The sequence below is a fragment of the Salvia splendens genome, chromosome 3 (assembly GCF_004379255.2).
Source record: "Salvia splendens isolate huo1 chromosome 3, SspV2, whole genome shotgun sequence".
In the NCBI taxonomy this organism is placed as follows: Eukaryota; Viridiplantae; Streptophyta; class Magnoliopsida; order Lamiales; family Lamiaceae; genus Salvia; species Salvia splendens.
Window position 1 is genome coordinate 30,641,078 of NC_056034.1, and position 18,944 is coordinate 30,660,021.

Sequence of the window (18,944 nt, forward strand, 5' to 3'; positions counted from 1 at the left end):
GTTCTGTTTGATACGGGTGCGTCGCACTCCTTTATATCGCACTCTTGCGTGACTGCTTTAAGACTGCCTGTTGTTGAACTTGAACATAAGATGAATGTGAACTCACCGGTAGGAGGCCTTGTAGAAATTTCACAATCTCGCTCGAACATAGAACTCGTGGTGGGCTTTATTACTTAAACTCTTTTATTTGAAATGATATGTTATGGTGAAATAAGGGTGGTTTAAAATAGTATGTCATGCCGTATTTTATGTTTTGAATTGCCTATCTGATTGTCTACTAGGATAATATCCTACTAGACTTTTATAGTTAACGAATTCGGGTCTGACTAGGGAGTGAGTCCCTACTCGGACTAGTGCACTGATAGGGATCGTGAGCCGTCCCCTAGGTCGGCCGGTCCAGTGATCGAGTTTGTGGCCACATTCTCGTTTCACATGATGGTTCAGATATGGTATATGATGGAGGATGATGTTAGTCCGCGCGGACACTTTTTTAAAGAAATGAATTTTAGTGTTTCTCAGCCTTTGAAAGAAAAACCCGGGATTCACTCGATGATGGCTTGACATATCTTAACGATGAATGTTTTCGGACATGAGTTCACTGGGTGCATCAAGTACTCAGCCCCTGCATATGTTTTCTCTATGTGCAGGTTGAGCGAGGTCGGGAGGCGGAGGATGTTGAGTGATGATTCAAGAACTGGTCCGGTTACTATTATGTCTTCATACATAGTAGTAGCTAAACTCTCATTTTGCTTCCGCTACTCTACGTTTTAAGAATTTCTTTTATTTCCATTGGATTGTCAAACTATGTCATTCATGTTATGTACTTTCGAGATTTGAAACTTTGAATTGATAATAGAATTTCGCCTTTTGATCTACATGTTGTACCCCTTGATTGTTTTCCCCCTTCTTTCCCGCTTCTTAATTCCCCCACTAGTCGCGATCCACCGTGCATTCTATCCTTAGGAAGTGCGGTCGTGACATTCTTGCTCTGACCTTTACTTGCGGGGATAACCTTTTTTTGAAACATCACAATTCTAATATACTAATTAGACTCAACGACTAATCAAATTAGAATGCATCCCTCGTAATTAAATCCCTTTCATTTTTCGCTTATCCTTTAAAACTTCAAAAACTCATATATTATTTAATGCCTCTTCCTCCACTATTCTCGGGTTTCGATTGAACTAGAACTTTATAATTTACTTTAAAATTTACCCTTACGCATGACTTAGGATAAAATATTTTCCTTTTAAACTTAAATCTTATTTTTGAAACTGGGCCATGAATCCTATTTTCGGCATAAAGATGATTAAATTTCGGAATTGGACTTCCCTTCATTTATTTACTGCAGCCCCAAATTATTCAAAGGAGTTGGGCCCTTATTTAATTTTTCTACTCACTTAGCCCAAATGAATTATTTCCTAGCCCAATAAGAAAAGAGTCCACATATAAATACCCACTTCATCTCTCTCACCATTCAAACCCAAATCTTACTTTGATGTGAGAGAAGCGTCCGTCGCCGCCTCCGGCGGCGTCTCTCTCTTCCTCCGACTCTCCCTCTTTCTTCCCCCACTCTAACAAGATAATGAACATGACTTGATCTTAAGAATGAAGGAAGAAAAATATTATGGAGAGAAAGATATTTTCTGTTATTGAATGAATAATGAATTACAACTGATCACCACCTTATATACTAAGATTGTGATGGTGTACATACAACAAAGGCATACGATAACATCTCTATGCAACTAACAAACTAACATAACAGCCTAACAGATTAACCGCCAATGCCAACGGCTAGTACAGCTCACTGACAGCTGTAGAGACTTGAGCTCGGATACACTACATGCATGAGCATGAGATGAGGCTGCTCGTGTCTTGCAGATGAGCTATCTCTAATAGGCCCCCTCAAGATGGACTATATAGGCTTTTAAAGTCCATCTTGGTAAGTAGAGTGTGAAATGGAGCTACAGCCAAGGGTTTGGTGAAGACATCAGCTAGCTGATTGTTGTTGTGAACATGTATTGTTGTGATTACTCCTTCAAGTATCTTGTCACGAACCGTATGGCAATCGATCTCGATATGTTTCGTACGTTCATGGAAGACCGGGTTAGAGCTAATATGGACCGCAGCTTGACTGTCACAATATAAAGGAACCGGCTTCTTTATGTCTATACCAAAATCCTTTAGTAATGCGATTATCCATACTACTTCACAACAAGCAAGGGCCATAGACCTGTATTCAGATTCAGCAGATGAACGAGATACCGTGTGTTGCTTCTTGGACCTCCAAGATATCAAGGAAGTACCAAGAAATAGGCAAAAACCAGAAATGGATCGTCGGGTATCAGGGCAACCTGCCCAATCTGCATCAGAAAAGATGCTGAGTGAAAGATCAGCTTGTGAAGAGTAGAACAAACCATGGCCTATAGTTCCTTTCAAATACTCGAGGACTCTCTCAGCAGCTATAAGATGATCTGAGCAAGGTTTTGAAAGAAATTGGCTCAGTTTGTTAACAGCAAAAGTGATGTCTGGACGTGTGATGCATAGGTATACAAGTCTTCCAATGAGCCTTCTGTATACTGTGGGATCCTCTAGTTGTGGTCCTGCATCAGCTTGTAGCTGTTTAATGGAGTCCATGGGAGTGGATGCAGGTTTACAGCCAAGCAACCCAGCATCAGAAACCAAATCTAAGGCATATTTGTGCTGAGAAACAAAAATGCCAGATTTATTCCTAGCAATCTCAATGCCAAGAAAGTATTTGGGGTAGCCCAAATCTTTGAATTTGAAATGCTCAGCAAGGAAGGTCTTGAAGTCAGATATCAAGGATGCTTCACTACTTGCTACAAGAATATCATCCACATAGATAACAATTCCAAAATAGCTGCCAGAAGCAGAGTATTTGTAGAAGAGGGAATGGTCAGAGGCTGACTGAGTTAAGCCAAAACCTGAGAGGACTTGAGAGAATTTGAGGTACCATTGTCTGGATGCCTGCTTGAGACCATAGAGGGACTTAGTGAGTCTACAAACGAGCTGTCCAGATCCTGGTGGAGGATCAGTAATGATCAAGCCAGGAGGTAGAGTCATATAAATCTCTTCTTCTAAATCTCCATATAAAAAGGCATTGTTGATATCAAGGTGAGCAAGGGTCCAACCCTTTATAGCTGCAAGAGACAACAATAATTTGACTGTTGTGAGTTTAGCAACAGGGGAAAATGTGTCATGATAATCAACACCAGCTTGTTGAGTGAATCCCTTTGCCACCAAACGGGCTTTATACCTCTCCACAGAAGCATCAGCCTTAAATTTTATTTTGTACACCCATTTGCAAGAAATGGGGACTTTACCCGGTGGTAGATAAGTGATGAGCCAAGTATTGTTTCTGATCAAGGCTTGCAGCTCTTCTTGCATAGCCAGAACCCATTCTTGGCTTTGAGAGGCCTTTTTATATGTAGAAGGTTCAGAGAGGATAGAGAGCAAGATGATGAATTGCTGATAAGGCTGAGATAATTTGGATAAGGAAAAAAAAGATGAGATTGGATATTTAGAGGTGGAGACAGAATTACAAATGTAATCTGTTAGATGTGAAGGAGCTTTCAATTTTCTGCCAGATTTTGAAGTTTGTGGAGGGATGAGAGGATCAGAAAAAGGAGTTTACTGAGGAATGAGAGGATCAGGAATGGGAGGATCGGTATGAGTGAGAATAGGAAGGTCAGATTGTGGATCAGAAGATAAGGGAAATTCAGTCTCATGAAAAGAGACATTTCTACTGATGAAAATTTCATGAGTGTCAAGGTCCATGACTTTGTATCCTTTGTAACCTGATGGATATCCAATGAAAATGCACTTAACAGCTCTAGGAGAGAATTTGTTTTTGCTCTTATCCAATGTGGATGCAAAACAAAGACATCCAAAGGATCTCAGATTTGAATAAGATGGAGTTTTCTTGAATAAGGCTTGGAAAGGAGTTGTGTTGTCTGGAAGCACAGAAGATGGAGTTCTGTTGATGAGAAAAGAAGCTGTTAAGATGCATTCCCCCCAGAATGAGATGGATAAATGAGATTGAAAGAGGAGACTACGGGCTACATTGAGGAGGTGCTGATGTTTCCTCTCAACTCGGGCATTTTGTTGTGGAGTTTCCACACAAGAATGTTGAGCTATAGTCCCATATGAAGATAGAATAGAATGGAGGTTAAGCTCAGGGGCATTGTCACTCCTCATCACTTTTATTTTCTTGGAGAATTGAGTGTTTACAGTGGCAAAAAATTGGGTGAGAACTGGCAGAACTTCAGATTTGTGTATGAGAAGGAATGTCCAAACAAATCGTGAGAAGTCATCCACTATGGTTAAGAAGTACTTAAAACCATCATGTGTAGGGGTGGAAAAAGGTCCCCATACATCACAGTGAATCATATCAAAAATCTCAGATGATTTGTATGTTGAAGTGGGAAATGGGAGCTTCTTTTGTTTTGCAAGGGGACATATGTGACATGCAGTGAGTTGAGAGTTTGATGGAGACAATATGTTGGATAAAAGTCTCAATTTATTGAGTGAAGGGTGTCCTAAACGTTGATGCCATAGATCAAGGCTTACAACAGAATTTACAGAAGCAGAATTAAGAGAATGAGTTACAGTAGAACTTGAACAAGGCTGAATTGCTTCTGAAAAATCAAAGATGTACAGGTTTCCAACTCTATTACCCTTCCCAATCACTGTCCCCAGTGAAGCTTCCTGAATTGTGAAAGCATTATGAGTAAAGATGACAGTGCAAGATGAGGAATGAGTGAGGGCACTGACAGATATGAGATTGAAAGAAAAAGATGGAACATATATAACTGAAGTGAGAGTAATTAGAGAAGTGAGTTGTATTGTACCTAAATGAGTAACAGGAGCTGTGTTTCCATTTGGGAGATTGACAGAGGCATTTTCAATAGGTGTGGCAGAATTGAAGAGAGATTGATCAAAGCACACATGATGAGTTGCACCTGTATCTAGAATCCAAATAGATGAAGTGGAACATGAAGATGAGATAGAGTTTATGTAAGGAGTGAAGAAAACAGTACCAGAAAAATTGCTGGATGATGAAGGCTGAGATGTGGACTGAGCAGAGAGGTCATTAGCTGAGGTGTTTGCTGGATTTGGAAGGTTATGGAGTTGCTGACTCTGCAGAAGGCTGATGAGCCTTTGATACTGATCAATACTTGGCAAACTTGCAGTGTCTTCAACAAAATTAATAGACTTCTGCTGTTGAGAAAACTGATTTTCAGACTGATTTCCAGCAAAACCAGATTTATGTGGATTAAAACCAGAGGATGGAGTAGGTTTGCCTCTGCCTCGAGCAAAACCTGGAAAAAATCCATGGAGGAAGAAGCATTTTTCCACTGGATGATTTGTTTTACCACAGTGAGAACATAAATATCTGTTCAATCCTCTGCCAAATGAAGATGTGGTATTAGCATAAGGTAATTCACTAGTGGTTGGGATACGAGGAGTGTTAGAAGATAGAGTATTTCCGTTGATGAGTCTCTGTCTTTCCTCTTGAATAACCATGGAGAACACTTTAGACAATGAAGGAAGAGGAATCATGGAGAGTATATGAGATCTTATCTGAGAGAAGGAGGCATTGAGTCCAATGAGAAACTTCATAGTGCAGTCATTCTCTTGAAACTGATTCCACTTCGAAGCGCTATCGCAGGTGCATCTGGAGCAAGTACACCATGAAATAGGCTGTGAACTCTTGAATTCATCCCAAATGATGCGGAGGTCAGTGAAGTAGGTGTTAACATCAGCTGATCCTTGAGAAAGGGACATCAATTGTTGTTTGAGTTGGTAGATTCGAGCTGAATCTCCAATAGAGAACCGTTCCTTTAGATCGAACCAGATCGAATATGCATCATCTAGATACATAATACTCGAAGAAATCTGTGGAGATAATGAGTTGCGAAGCCAGGAGATCACCATACTATTACATCGAATCCATGACTGATACAATAGATCATCACGAGCAGGGCGAAGAATCGATCCATCGACAAAAACAAGTTTGTTTTTGGCAAGGAGCGCAGTTGTGAAGGATCTGCTCCATGCTGCATAATTTGATCCAGTTAGAGGCTGTGGAACAAGGAGAATGCCAGGATTATCGCTCGGATGGAGGTAGTAAGGACTCGATGTATCTTCGGATGGAGCTGGACGATTTCGATTGTTCATCGTGAAGGAGATAAGGAGATATGAAGATTTGAAGATATGAAGAACTCGAACTCAGATGCGGAAGATGATAGTCACTGATACCATAACAAGATAATGAACATGACTTGATCTTAAGAATGAAGGAAGAAAAATATTATGGAGAGAAAGATATTTTCTGTTATTGAATGAATAATGAATTACAACTGATCACCACCTTATATACTAAGATTGTGATGGTGTACATACAACAAAGGCATACGATAACATCTCTATGCAACTAACAAACTAACATAACAGCCTAACAGATTAACCGCCAATGCCAACGGCTAGTACAGCTCACTGACAGCTGTAGAGACTTGAGCTCGGATACACTACATGCATGAGCATGAGATGAGGCTGCTCGTGTCTTGCAGATGAGCTATCTCTAATACACTCCCTCTTCCTCTCTCGCTGCTGCTCACGCGCGACGCCGCTGCTGCTCGACGGCAGCGCGGCGTCGATCCCTCCGTCTCTCTTTAGCCCGGATTCCGCCTCGGCCGCCCTCTTTCTCTCTGATCTGCCGCTGCCACTGTGCATGCACAGGTGGCGGCTTCGCCGCCTATTCCATGCCCTGCACCGCCGGGCCGCCGCTCCAGTCGCTGCTTCCTCGCCATTTTCCAGTAGTTAAGGATTAATTTATTATTGTTATTCTCTTTTCTGTACATTCATTAGATAATCTTACTAATTCGGTTTACTATTTTCAATTTTGGGCAGATCATCAAATTCTCTTTGATCTATTTTATAAATTTGAACAACTTTGAGCAATTATCTTGCTACTTGGAAGATTCGATGGTGAAACACTATTTAATAAATGTGGTTTCTGATTTTACATGGGCAGATTCTATTTTCAATTTATATATACACATGCTTGTACATATATGAAAGAAAAGAAGGGTTTGGGATTTACCTGGGAAAATGTATTGTTGGATTGGGGACTTGATCCTACAATTAGCTGCAACACTCTCCCTCCTCGTTTTTATGTGAGTGTGAAGAGAATTTTAGAATGTTTGATAGTGATTGGACTTGGGGATAAATCTCCTCCGTCTGTCAAATCTGCATTGATTCGATTTTGATACTCCCAAATCCATTCAATTATTTACTCCACAATTTATTCTCTTACTTTCTCTAATTCTCTTCTTTCGTAGGGATGAAATCCATTTGGAGAACATTGGATATTCTCATGATGTCAGTATCGTACTTCCTTGGACGTTCAACGGGCTGCCCGAGACTTGCACGTCTCTCTCTCTAATTGGATATTCTTTAATAAATTTATTAAAGAATTAAAGAAATAAACTTGCCCGAGAATTTTTTTTGTTAAGCTAATAATAATAATAGTAGTAATAATAATAATAATAATAATAATAATAATAAGGTTTGGAAGTTCGGGTTGTTACATACTGATTTACTTTTTTTCTTCTTACCTTTTATTTATATTTTCTCTTTCTTCTTTATTTTTCTTTTAAATTTGGTAATTTTTTTTTTATAATTGTTTAAATACTAGAAATGATATTTGGTTTAATATTTATACTACCCCATTTTCTCATTATAATTAGTCTATATTCACATTTTATCATTTCAGATAATCCATAAAATAATAAACCACTAGCTCTAAATCATTATATTCACATTCCATTATAAAATAAATATATAAAAATGAGATTTATTTCTTCTAATTTGTTTCACTCACTTTTCTTAACATTTATTAATACCGAGTAAAAATAGAGTTTAATTCTTGAACCGGGAAAGTGCTTAGTAAATATCACAACTTGTAAATGCGGTACAAATTTAAGATTTCACATTAGTACGTAAAAAAATCAAGACTGTGCAATAGGACTATTATACATAACCTACTTTAATATTCCTTTCGCTCTCAAAATGTATGAACCAACCCTCGCAACGTTTCAAGCTCAGCTCGAGTGTTGTCTTCCATCTTGCTTCGATCACTTCTAATTTTCCTGCGAGTCTCTCGATCTCTTGATCAATATGTTCTAAGATCTCCTTCCCATAATGCGTTCGCATGCACGACCTGCAGGAAGAAAAATAAAACAAAAATTAAAGACAAAAAGAAATAAAATCCAAAGTAGTAAAATATTCCGTTGAAAGATATCAATAACAAAAGTGAAAGTAATCCCCGTCAATGGTGCCGAAAACTTGATGCTCTTTTTATTAGCACTAAATAAACCTGCAAGTATACAAAGTATATATAGTATAGCTAAAGGTCAGTACCGGATATCGATCACGGGGAAAACTATCACAGACAGACTGTCTACCTTCTACCAAGCTTCTTATACTATTTGGAAAAAAACAGAGATTTTGGTTTTGGAAATAGAAAATTTGTAAAATAACGAAAGCAAGTAAACAATTGCAGAAAAATCACAGCGATAAGACAGATGAGATAAGGGAATTCCAGTGATGTGCTTCCACAGTGATGGCTTACACGTGTTCCAACTACTATACCCTAGCACATTTCATACTTCACTAGAACGAGTCACATAAATATTGTCAATCCTAGATTTGTAACTCCTAAAAAGCTCCTAAGACTCCTAATGTTCTCGCTCTCAATTAAAAGTATTGTTTTAAGGAGAATTAATTGTAACGCCAACCAAGCTCTTCTAACATGCAAACATCCTCTCATGATTATGTTGCACGTCAATAAATCATCACAGAATGTGTCACTCAAACATGAAGCATTATCCAACACTTAGAATAGAAGCAAAGTAATGAACAAACGGATATTAAATAAATAGGAACTGTATAAGCAAAGTCGTTACTAACACATCCCTAGAATTCTATTAATTTAGTTACACATGATTGAATAATCTAAAAACACTCCCTCCGTTCCATAGTAGTGGAGTCATTTTGCTATTTTGGTGCGTTCCATAGTAGTGGAGTCATTTCCCTTTTAGTAAAAGTCAACACATTTCTTCTCACTTACTTTACTCTCTCTTACTTTATTCTCTCTTCATCTCGCTACATTTTTCCTTTCCTACTTTATTATTTCTTTACTTAACTCACTTAACACAAATTTTCTTAATCTCCTTGCCGGAAAGAAATGCCTCCACCACTAAGAAACGGAGGGAGTAGATTGTAGGGAAAACATAGAAAACTAAAGCCATAAAATCCGAAGGTTGAATCTTATAGTCTTGATCTTCTCTTGAATCCACACTTCAAATACCTTGGATCTTGATGAACAGTAGAAGGAACTTTCAAATATTATGTTTTATAAATTATGCAGTAAAAGGTAGGTTCCTTTGATGAAGCTTGAGGGGGTATTTATAGCCTCCAAGTTGTGTGTCTTGATATGGTAAATCCTTCTTCTAGTATGGTAAGTCGATGGAGACCTGATAAATCATATTCTAGGCCTTGGTTACTGGTCAGTCTGTGAGCTTAACTTGCATTATCTGCAAGAAAGTTGCTTAAGTGTGTAGGAAAAAGGGTACAAGCCAGTAGGGAAAGGACCCGAAGATTCAAGTGAAAAGGATACCAGAAGGGTGCAATACTGACCAGGATGCATGCCCAAAAGCTCGAGATGGAGAAGGAAGGATTGCTAGGAAACGACCAACTACTTAATGGGGGCAAAAGTGACAATTCACATGAAAAACAACCTTAAAAATGAGGGCAAGCCACCCTATAAATAGAAGGTCACTTGGAGAGAGAGAGACAACACTCGTTCAACAATTCACTCTCTCGGATAATTCTAGTTCTAGAAGCAGTGGAGACTAGCTCCTACACTTCTCGTTCCTCGCCACCAGTAATGATCACTTGAAGACTCCGGCGACTTGCTGGAGAGGGTTCACCGCCGTTCCAGTTCATCATCTTTGTAGCCGAAATACCGTTTCATCGCCTGAGGAGCAAAACGATCTTTAATCGCTTTCTTAGTTAAATTTCAGTTGTTATTTTGCTTGGAATCTTTTGTTATTTCCAGTTGTCTTTTGGATTCTGAAGTGTTTCGTGTGGATCTGATCTTTATGAAGTTGGATTTTACTTTTCGTTTATCTCTTAGCAGCAATGTTTTCGTTCTTGCTCGGATTTGATAGATCTAGTAGTCTAGAGTAGATTTCATACGTTCACTCATGAGTTCTTGTGATTAAGTTAGATCTAGTTTATTTTTGTAATTTCTGAAGTGTTAAGAAATCGAATCTGGAAAAATGCATAATGTCTTAGTCGAGTCAATTATGTCACCTTGCATGTTTCGTAGTTAGCGTAAATTAGGATTAACGGTTTTAATCTTTTAATTTAAGTTTCAATTTCTATCTCAAACAGCTGCATAATTTCTGTGAAGTTGTTGATGGAGTTTCGTGAGTTTGCTGAATTTCTCAAAAGCTTGGTGATGAAGATAACGTCCTTTTTCTGCTTTTGTGGACCACTTTTACTTTTATCTCCTTTTTACTTTTTGTCCTTTACTTTTCTGCGCACCCTGCAGACCTGGCAGTGGCAGTCCTGAACCCACCAAATATTTTCTATTATTCTATTTAGCCATTTATAGTAACCTCTACTTTTCACATGCACCACAATCACTTTATCTCAGATATTTTACGTACATAGTCCTTTGCCAAGATTAATTCATCCACCAGTCAGTAGAGTATAGGTCCCTTAAAGTTACTGACTAAGTAAAACTTAACCCAAAGCGTGGTAGCAAACCAACCCTTCCCAGATTATCACCACAATCACAATTTGCATCCATCCATCTCTGTGGGACTCTTACATCCGCTATACTAGCCAGTAGAAGTGGGTTGAGGAAATTATTGATACCAGGGTTTTTAGGTCATCGTGCCAACGACACGACTAGGTTAGGAGTCTCTTCCTGATCAGTTGATTACACCAACGTGATTAACCGAACAAACCCTGCCCTTTCAAATGGCGCCGTTGCCGGGGATGGATGGCGTTCTTATATACTTTTGTGTGTGATACTTTGGACTATGTATTGTTTCTAATTTTTTCTTTTCTTTTGTTTTTCAGTTATGAGAAGGAGCTCAAACTTTGAGCAGTGGAGACCGAAAATACTCCCACGAGGTTTGAAACTCGTCACCACCCGTTCTTGCCTGTCGACAGCACTGTCTGACCTAGTCACGAGCAGTAACGAAGAAAAGGATAACATAAAGGAACCAACTCCATAGTTACCAATAAGGCAAGAAGAAGAACCAGCAGAGATGGCTGACCAGATTGATGATGATCCAGAGATTGGATCGCTAAATGCTCATTCCGATGTAGAACCTCCTCAAGCCATAGTCATCACCCCATGACAGTCAGCATGCGACGTTAAGCTGCATATTATAGCGGTATTGCCCACTTTCCATGGGAAGAGCTATGAAGGTCCTTACGAATTCGGTAAGATTTGCAAGGCACAGAAGCGGCCAGCAGGGTCAAGCGAACATGACTACAGATTGAAGGCCATACCTTTCATTCTGAAGGGAGAGGCAAATACATGGTTCATGCACTTACCACCCAACTCCATCAGAATCTGGGCCAACGTCAAACTAGCCTTCCTAGATCAATTCTTTCCCTCGACGAAGACGAGTGCGTTGAAGAATGAGATATCGGGATCCAGACAAGATTATGATAAGTCCCTGAGTGAATACTGGTCAAGATACATGAGTCTCCTGGATGCATGTCCCAACCACTGAATGTCGGAGGCGGAAATCTACAACACCTTTTACGAGGGGATGGACGAGGAAACTAAGGACTTGGCAAACTCATTAGCCGGAGGTACATTTCCCCACCCGAGGGTCAGTTGAGCTAAGGAAGTCTTGGGAAAACTTTTAAGTGCAAAAAAGGCTTATGATAACCCCCGAGACCCCCAGCTGAGACGAGGAGTGGCAAGTGCCTCGGCGGCAGAGCAGGAGGATAAGATGGAGATGAGAATGGACAAGTTGGAGAAAGCGCTCTTGACAGCGATAGAGAAGAACAAACCACCCTCTCTAACAATTAAATAAATTGCTAAGCAGAGAGGGCAGAGTTCTACCTACGACCCGTCAGAGGATATGGATGCGATAGCCCAAGTTAATGCAGTCGGGAATTGAAATTAGAATAACAATTGGAATCCTTGGAAAAACAAGAATGCACCATGAAGGGACCACCCAAATTTCAGGTGGAGAGATGGGAACCAGAATCAAGACCAGAACCCTTCTCCAGGTCAGAACCTTAACCGTGGCCCTGCAAACCCAGATCACCAACCCAACTGGGCAGGAAGGAACCAGCAACAGCAGTACCAATCTCAAAACCAAAACCCACAAAATCCAAACTCAAGTTCTACATATATACCACCCCTCCAGAGAAACTACCAGAACTACATGAATTAGAACCCGCAACACTCACAAGGCCAAAACTTCCCGAACCAGTACCATTCCCACCAAGACAACCATAACCAATCTAACTAGTATAACCACTACCCACCTAACCAAAATCAGCCCAACCCTGCTTACCATTCAAATTCCCAAGGTTACCAGCAAAACCCTCACAGCCAGTAAAACCCATACCACTAGCAAGGACCCAACTAATTCCCGAACCCCAATCGGCCGAGAAGGACAATGGAAGATATGATGGGAGATATGCTCACCTCTCAGCAAATTATGTGGAACGAGATGCAGTCGAACAACGAGGTGGTACAGGGAATGCAAAACGCTCAGAATGAGCAAAAGGCTAATATGGATATGCTGAACAAACAACTATCCCAACTGGCAACCTCGGTGGGTGAAATGAAGTGGAACTCAGGGAGACTCCCATCTACAGTCCATATACCGGAGAAGGCAAACATAAGCAAAATCACGCTACAGTCCGGCACAACGTACAAGGGACCTGAGATGAAAAGGTCAGTGAGAGAACCAAGTACGAAGGGTGATCCGCATGAATTTCCGACTCAAGAAAGAGAGGCTGAACGGTCGGGAGAGGATATCTTGATAAGTAGAATGGAAGCATCGCATCCTCAAGTGATGGAGCAAGCTCAAATTGGAGGGAAGACGAGTGAGGTTGAGAAGGAGGAAATCCAACTGCCTAGGAGGAGCGGCCACGACAAAACCGGATCAGTTACCAAGCCCCCATCGAAGTAGAGAAGAAGGATTCTGAGGAGGTCATCAAAATTCCAAAGGGAGTGACGAAAGGAAAAAAACCATTTCCCTATCGCTTTGTGACAAAAAGGAAGAATGAGGACCCCGTGGATTACCTATCCATATTTGGGAAGCTGGATGTTACCATACCTTTCCTCCAAGCCTTAAAGCTATCGCATCTAGGGAAGTTCATTAAAGAATTCATAGCGGGAAGGGCCAAGGAGGATGGAAAAATCGTGGTGGAAGGGATAACATCAGCCATAGTCTAGGAGAAGCTCCCACCCAAGAGAGCCGACCCAGGTATGTTTACTTTTCCCATAACTATTGAGGATGTCAAAATTGAGCATGCAATGTGTGATCTAGGAGCATCCATAAATGTTATGCCATATGCAATCTATAACCGTTTGAAGGGAGCAAAGTTAACAAGTACTAGGGTCCTAATCCAACTGGCTAATAGGTCCTGCATCAGCCCTGAAGGGGTTGTAGAAAATGTGTTGGTAAAAGTGCATTACTTTTTATATCCAGCTGATTAGAATGAGTGAGCCCGAGGCTAGGGAGTCTAGCAGGATACTCTTAGGCAGGCTCTTTTTGAGAACAACAAAAACAATTGTTGATATGGCCGAGGGGACAATATGTATAGATGTTCATGGTTAAAAGTTTACTTTTAGAATTGATGAGGCCATGAAAAAGCCCATTGATTATAAGAATCTATGTTATGTTGATGTGATTGACCATCTAGTCCAAGAATATCTTGAGGCTGAGTTATTGCACGAGAAAATGCAGGCTCTGGATGTATACGAACAAGCCGACTTAGAAGCCGCAGCATGGTGTGAACTGGTCAGTAGCCAAGGGCTGACTGATGAAGAAGTTGAGAAGGCCATTAAGGAATTTTGCATGAAACCCGAATTCGCCGGGAACATGAGTACTAAGCTACCGGCCAGAACAGAGGGTACCACAGAATTAGAGTCTGAAAAAGACGAGGAAGCGGGAGGAAACCCATTACCCTCAGAGACACTTCCCCCACAAGTTGAGTTGAAAAAGCTGCCAGCTAATCTGAAGTATGCCTACCTCGGATACTCATTAACAGTGAACTGACAAAAGAACAGGAGGCGAGGGTACTGGCTGTGCTGAGCAAAAACAAAAAGGCCATCGGATGGAGTCTGACGGACCTAGTGGGGATAAGTCCAGATGTATGTATGCACCACATCAGGCTAGAAGAAGGAGCTAAGGCACATCGAGACCCTCAGAGGAAATTAAACCCCAACATGCGTGAAGAGGTTTTAAAAGAGATATTGAAGTTGTTATCCTTAGGAATTATTTACTCGGTTCCGGATAGTGAATGGGTCAGCCCAGTTCACATGGTTCCTAAGAAGTGAGGAATCCAGGTGGTAAAGAACGAAAAAGATGAGTTAGTGCCCACCCGGTTGGTCACTGGATGGCGGATCTGTATAGACTACCACAAGCTTAATGCCGTACCAGGAAGGACCACTTCCCCTTGTCGTACATAGATCAAATGTTGGAGCGATTGGCTGGGAGACAATATTTCTGCTTCTTGGATGGATACAATGGATATTTCCAGATCTACGTAGACCTTGAAGAACAGGACAAGACAACATTCACTTGTCCGTTTGGAACTTATGTATATAAACGAATGTCGTTCGGGTTGTGCAATGCCCCAGGAACGTTCCAACGGTGCATGATGAATATCTTCTCCGATCTGATCGAAGACTGCATAGAAATCTTATTGACGACTTCATCATTTATGGAGATTCATTCGACTCATGTCTACGACATCTAGATGTGGTGTTGGGGAGATGCCAAGAGAAAAACCTGATTTTAAACTTCGAGAAGTACCATTTCATGGTCACGGAAGGCATAGTATTAGGCCATGTGGTGTCAGAAAGAGGAATCCAGGCTGACCAAGCAAAAGTGGAAGTGATATCTAAGCTACCGTTTCCTACTAGCCAAAAGGAGATAAGAGGTTTTCTGGGGCATGCAGGGTTTTATCGAAGATTCATCAAGGATTTTGCCAAAATTGTCCAACCTCTAACCAGACTCCTCCAAAACGATGTCGAGTTTATCTTCGATGAGCAGTGTGAGGCAGTTTTTACACTACTCAAAGAGAAGTTGGTGTCAGCTCCTATTATCCGTACTCCTGACTGGGATCACCCCTTTGAGGTGATGTGCAACGCCAGTGATTATGCAGTGGGAGCAGTCCTGGGTCAAAAGATCGATGGAAAAAGATATGTGATCTTTTATGCATCGAAGACGCTCAACCAATCGTAGAGAAACTATGACACCACCGAAAACGAGATGTTAGCTGTGGTGTATTCATTTGAAAAATTCCGCCAATAATTGTTGGGATCGAAGGTTGTCGTCTATACTGACCATGTGGCGATTAAGTACCTAATTGCCAAAAAGGAGTTGAAACCCAAACTGATCAGATGGGTACTCCTGCTGCAAGAGTTTGACTGGGATGTTGAAGACAAGCGAGGAGTAGAAAACAAGGTGGCGGATCATCTGAGTAGAATCATGCAAGAAGGAAGTAGTGAGGATGTACAGGACAGGTTCCCGGTGGAACACTTGTGTGAAGTAGTTTTCTCGGCCAGACATATTGATTGGGAAGATGTTATGAAGCTTACTGGCCAGGAAGTGACAGCAAAAGGAAAATAAAAAGTTGGGCAGGAGGCGTGGTTCGCCGATCTGGCAAATTATCTAGTTACAGGGGATCTCCCAGAGATACCAAGCATTATAATGGCTCAGAAGTTGAAGATCAGAAGTGAGGCAAAATATTACTTTTGGGACGATCCGTACTTATGGAAGATAGAAGCCGATCAAGTGAACAGAAGGTGTGTTCCTGACTGGGAGCAGAGAGATGTCTTGACGCATTGCCACTCTTTGGCATGTGGAAGGCACTTCGGGTCCAAGAAGACAGCAATAAAAGTGCTAGACAGTGGATTTTACTGATCAACTCTGAACAGATATGCCTATGAGTTTTGTAAGAGTTATGACCGTTGCCAACTGACCGGTGGGATCTCTGCGAGAGATGAAATGCCACAAGTCCCGGTCATTGTATGCGAAGTGTTTGACGTTTGGGGCATGGACTTCATGGGTCCATTTCCATCATCCTATGGAAATTCCTATATCTTGGTGGCGGTCGATTACGTGCCCAAATGGATTGAAGATAAGGCCACGAGCACTTGTGAGTCTAAGGAGGTTGATAAATTCTTAAAGAGTAACATGTTCAGCCGGTTCGGAGTATCAAGGGCAATCATATCCGATCAAGGGACTCATTTCTGCAATCGTACCATTGAGGCGCTTATGAAGAGGTATGAGGTTCATCACCGATTGTCTAGTCCTTATCACCCGCAAAGTAACGACCAGACTGAGATATCTAATAGGGAGATAAAAAGCATCCTGGAGAAAATGATTAATCCTTCAAGGAAGGATTGGAGTAAAAGGTTGGAAGATGCGCTATGGGCATACATGACCGCTTACAAAACACCAATAGGGATGTCTCCTTACCGCATAGTCTTCGGGAAGATGTGTCATCCGCCAGTGGGAATTGAACATCGAGCATACTGGGCAGTACAACAAGTGAATATGGATACTGGAGCCTGCAAAGAGGAAAGGAAGTTGCAGCTACAGGAGCTGGAGGAACTCAAATTGGAATCGTTTGATTCAGCCATGTGGTACAAAGGGAGAACAAAACTGTGGCATGAAAGTACTACTCTTCCAGTCTCGATTGAGGCTAATGCCTGAGAAGCTCAAATCAAAGTGGACAGGGCCTTACATCATAATGGCATTTCGTTCAAATGGAGCAGTCAAAATTTCAGGGAGTGCCCCTAACTCTGAACCTTTCAACTGCATACAATCTTGAGACTGCCTAGTGATCAGTAGGATATGAATTGGGAGTTCCGCCTGGTTATTCATTAAGAAATAGATGCACCTACTGACCAGGTAAAATTCAAAATTTCCTAGTGTAGGGTTGTAAATATTGTAAATAATTATTAGCTAAAATTTAATGTTGGTTGGAAACCCAAATTTGAAAACCCAAAAATATTTTCGAAACTTAAACTTTAATTAGGATGCGCATTGACCACAACAGTCCCTCATGCGTGCAATTCCTGATAAAATTTTAAGTCTCACATATCCTTTATTTCCATACTTAGCAAAATAAGGGGGAAATTTTGAATTTGATTTAGGGGGGTTATTTTATATTGTCACTTAGTGCACCTTTTTCGCAGGTGTAGGTACGACTGGGGGGCGCGTGAGTCAGTGAAGAGACGGTCGCCATCTAATCAACTGCCCACGTCAGAAAACACAGAGACGAAGGGACGCGACCCGATAACTGCTCCAACCGGTTGCAACCCTGCAACTGCCACACCACTATATAAACCGACCAGAAACCACCCCCTCTCATTTTCAAACCTTAGAAACCGAAACCCTCTCCAAAAATGTCAAATCCCTCACCTGCAAATTCACCCACCACAAAACCTTCAAAAATTCCCACCATGGGAAAGAAGAAGATGGCGAACAAAACATCTAAAAGCAAGTCCTCACCGCCACCGCGAGAGGAACAACCCAGGAATCCACCCGCTGGAGAACCGCTGGTAAATCAACCACCACCGGCGAATCAACCACCGTCGGTAAATCAACCACCACAGGTGAATTAACCACCACCACCCCCAACTTTACAACCGGGAGCCATGATTTCAGCGGAGGCGTTGGCGGCATTCCTTCAAACAACAAACCCTGGGGTAAATTGGGGAGCCGCGCTAGCAAATTTGACCTAAGTTATAGGCGCTGCATCTACAGTGAGTGGGACGCCTACAATCTCGGCCCCTCCACCAATCGTTCTGACATCTCAAGTCCCTCCAAACACCGCTCAAGACTCAACAAAACCTACACCCCCCAGAACCCTCTCTAAAGACAACCGTACCCCCTGAAACACCCAAACCCTTACCAAAGCCAAACCAAGACGAACCCTCGGATGTTAGCCCCATTTCAGCATACCGAGATGCAGGCGAAGAAGCGGAGAGCACTGAGGGCGAGGCACCAAGGGAAGAAGTAGGAGGAACGGAAAAGGGCGATAAAGAGGAGATACCGATTGCAGAGGTTTCTGTAGAAAAAGAGGCAACGGAGGAGGTAGACCTAAATAAGATGGCCAAGAAGCAAGGCCTAATGACTGATGATGAATTCCAGACAATCCTGGAGGGAGTGAGAAAAGCAGAGGAGAATGCTGCCAAGATGGCTGAGGGTCCGGACCTTGCATCTGAGGCAGTAGGAAGTAAAAGCCCAGCGAAACCGACAAAAGAACTAGAAGGAACACCCGCCAAGCCAGTAGAGTAGGTAGAAACCAAGAATATGGTGGAAACGGAACCACAAGTCCCTACTGCCCAGTCTGTGACAAAAACGTCAACCTTGACGAAACCAAAACCTGTAAAGAGAAAGTTGGTACTGAAGGATGAGCCGAAGGAGTAGCAGAGGCCGACGCGTGTATCGCAAAGATGCCTCGGGCGTGGGATGGCGAAGAACACAGGGGGTACCACTGCATCTAAGGTAGTGGAGATTTCAAGCGATGAAGATCGGGAGACTCCTGCAAAACCTGGGGAGAATCCCGACCCAACTACTACCTAGAAGGAAAACCACCCAATCATGGAACCAGAATCACCTACC

The 18,944-nt window shown here is 41.7% G+C and overlaps 1 protein-coding gene across 1 annotated transcript; it reads left to right on the top strand.

Moving 5' to 3' along the window:
• The first annotated feature begins 16,316 nt into the window (after positions 1-16,316).
• LOC121796857 lies at positions 16,317-18,617 on the top strand. The gene is made up of 2 exons (XM_042195631.1): positions 16,317-16,989; positions 18,292-18,617. The coding sequence occupies exons 1-2, from the start codon at positions 16,317-16,319 to the stop codon at positions 18,615-18,617; spliced, it is 999 nt and encodes a 332-aa protein (XP_042051565.1).
• Positions 18,618-18,944: the final 327 nt, after the last annotated feature.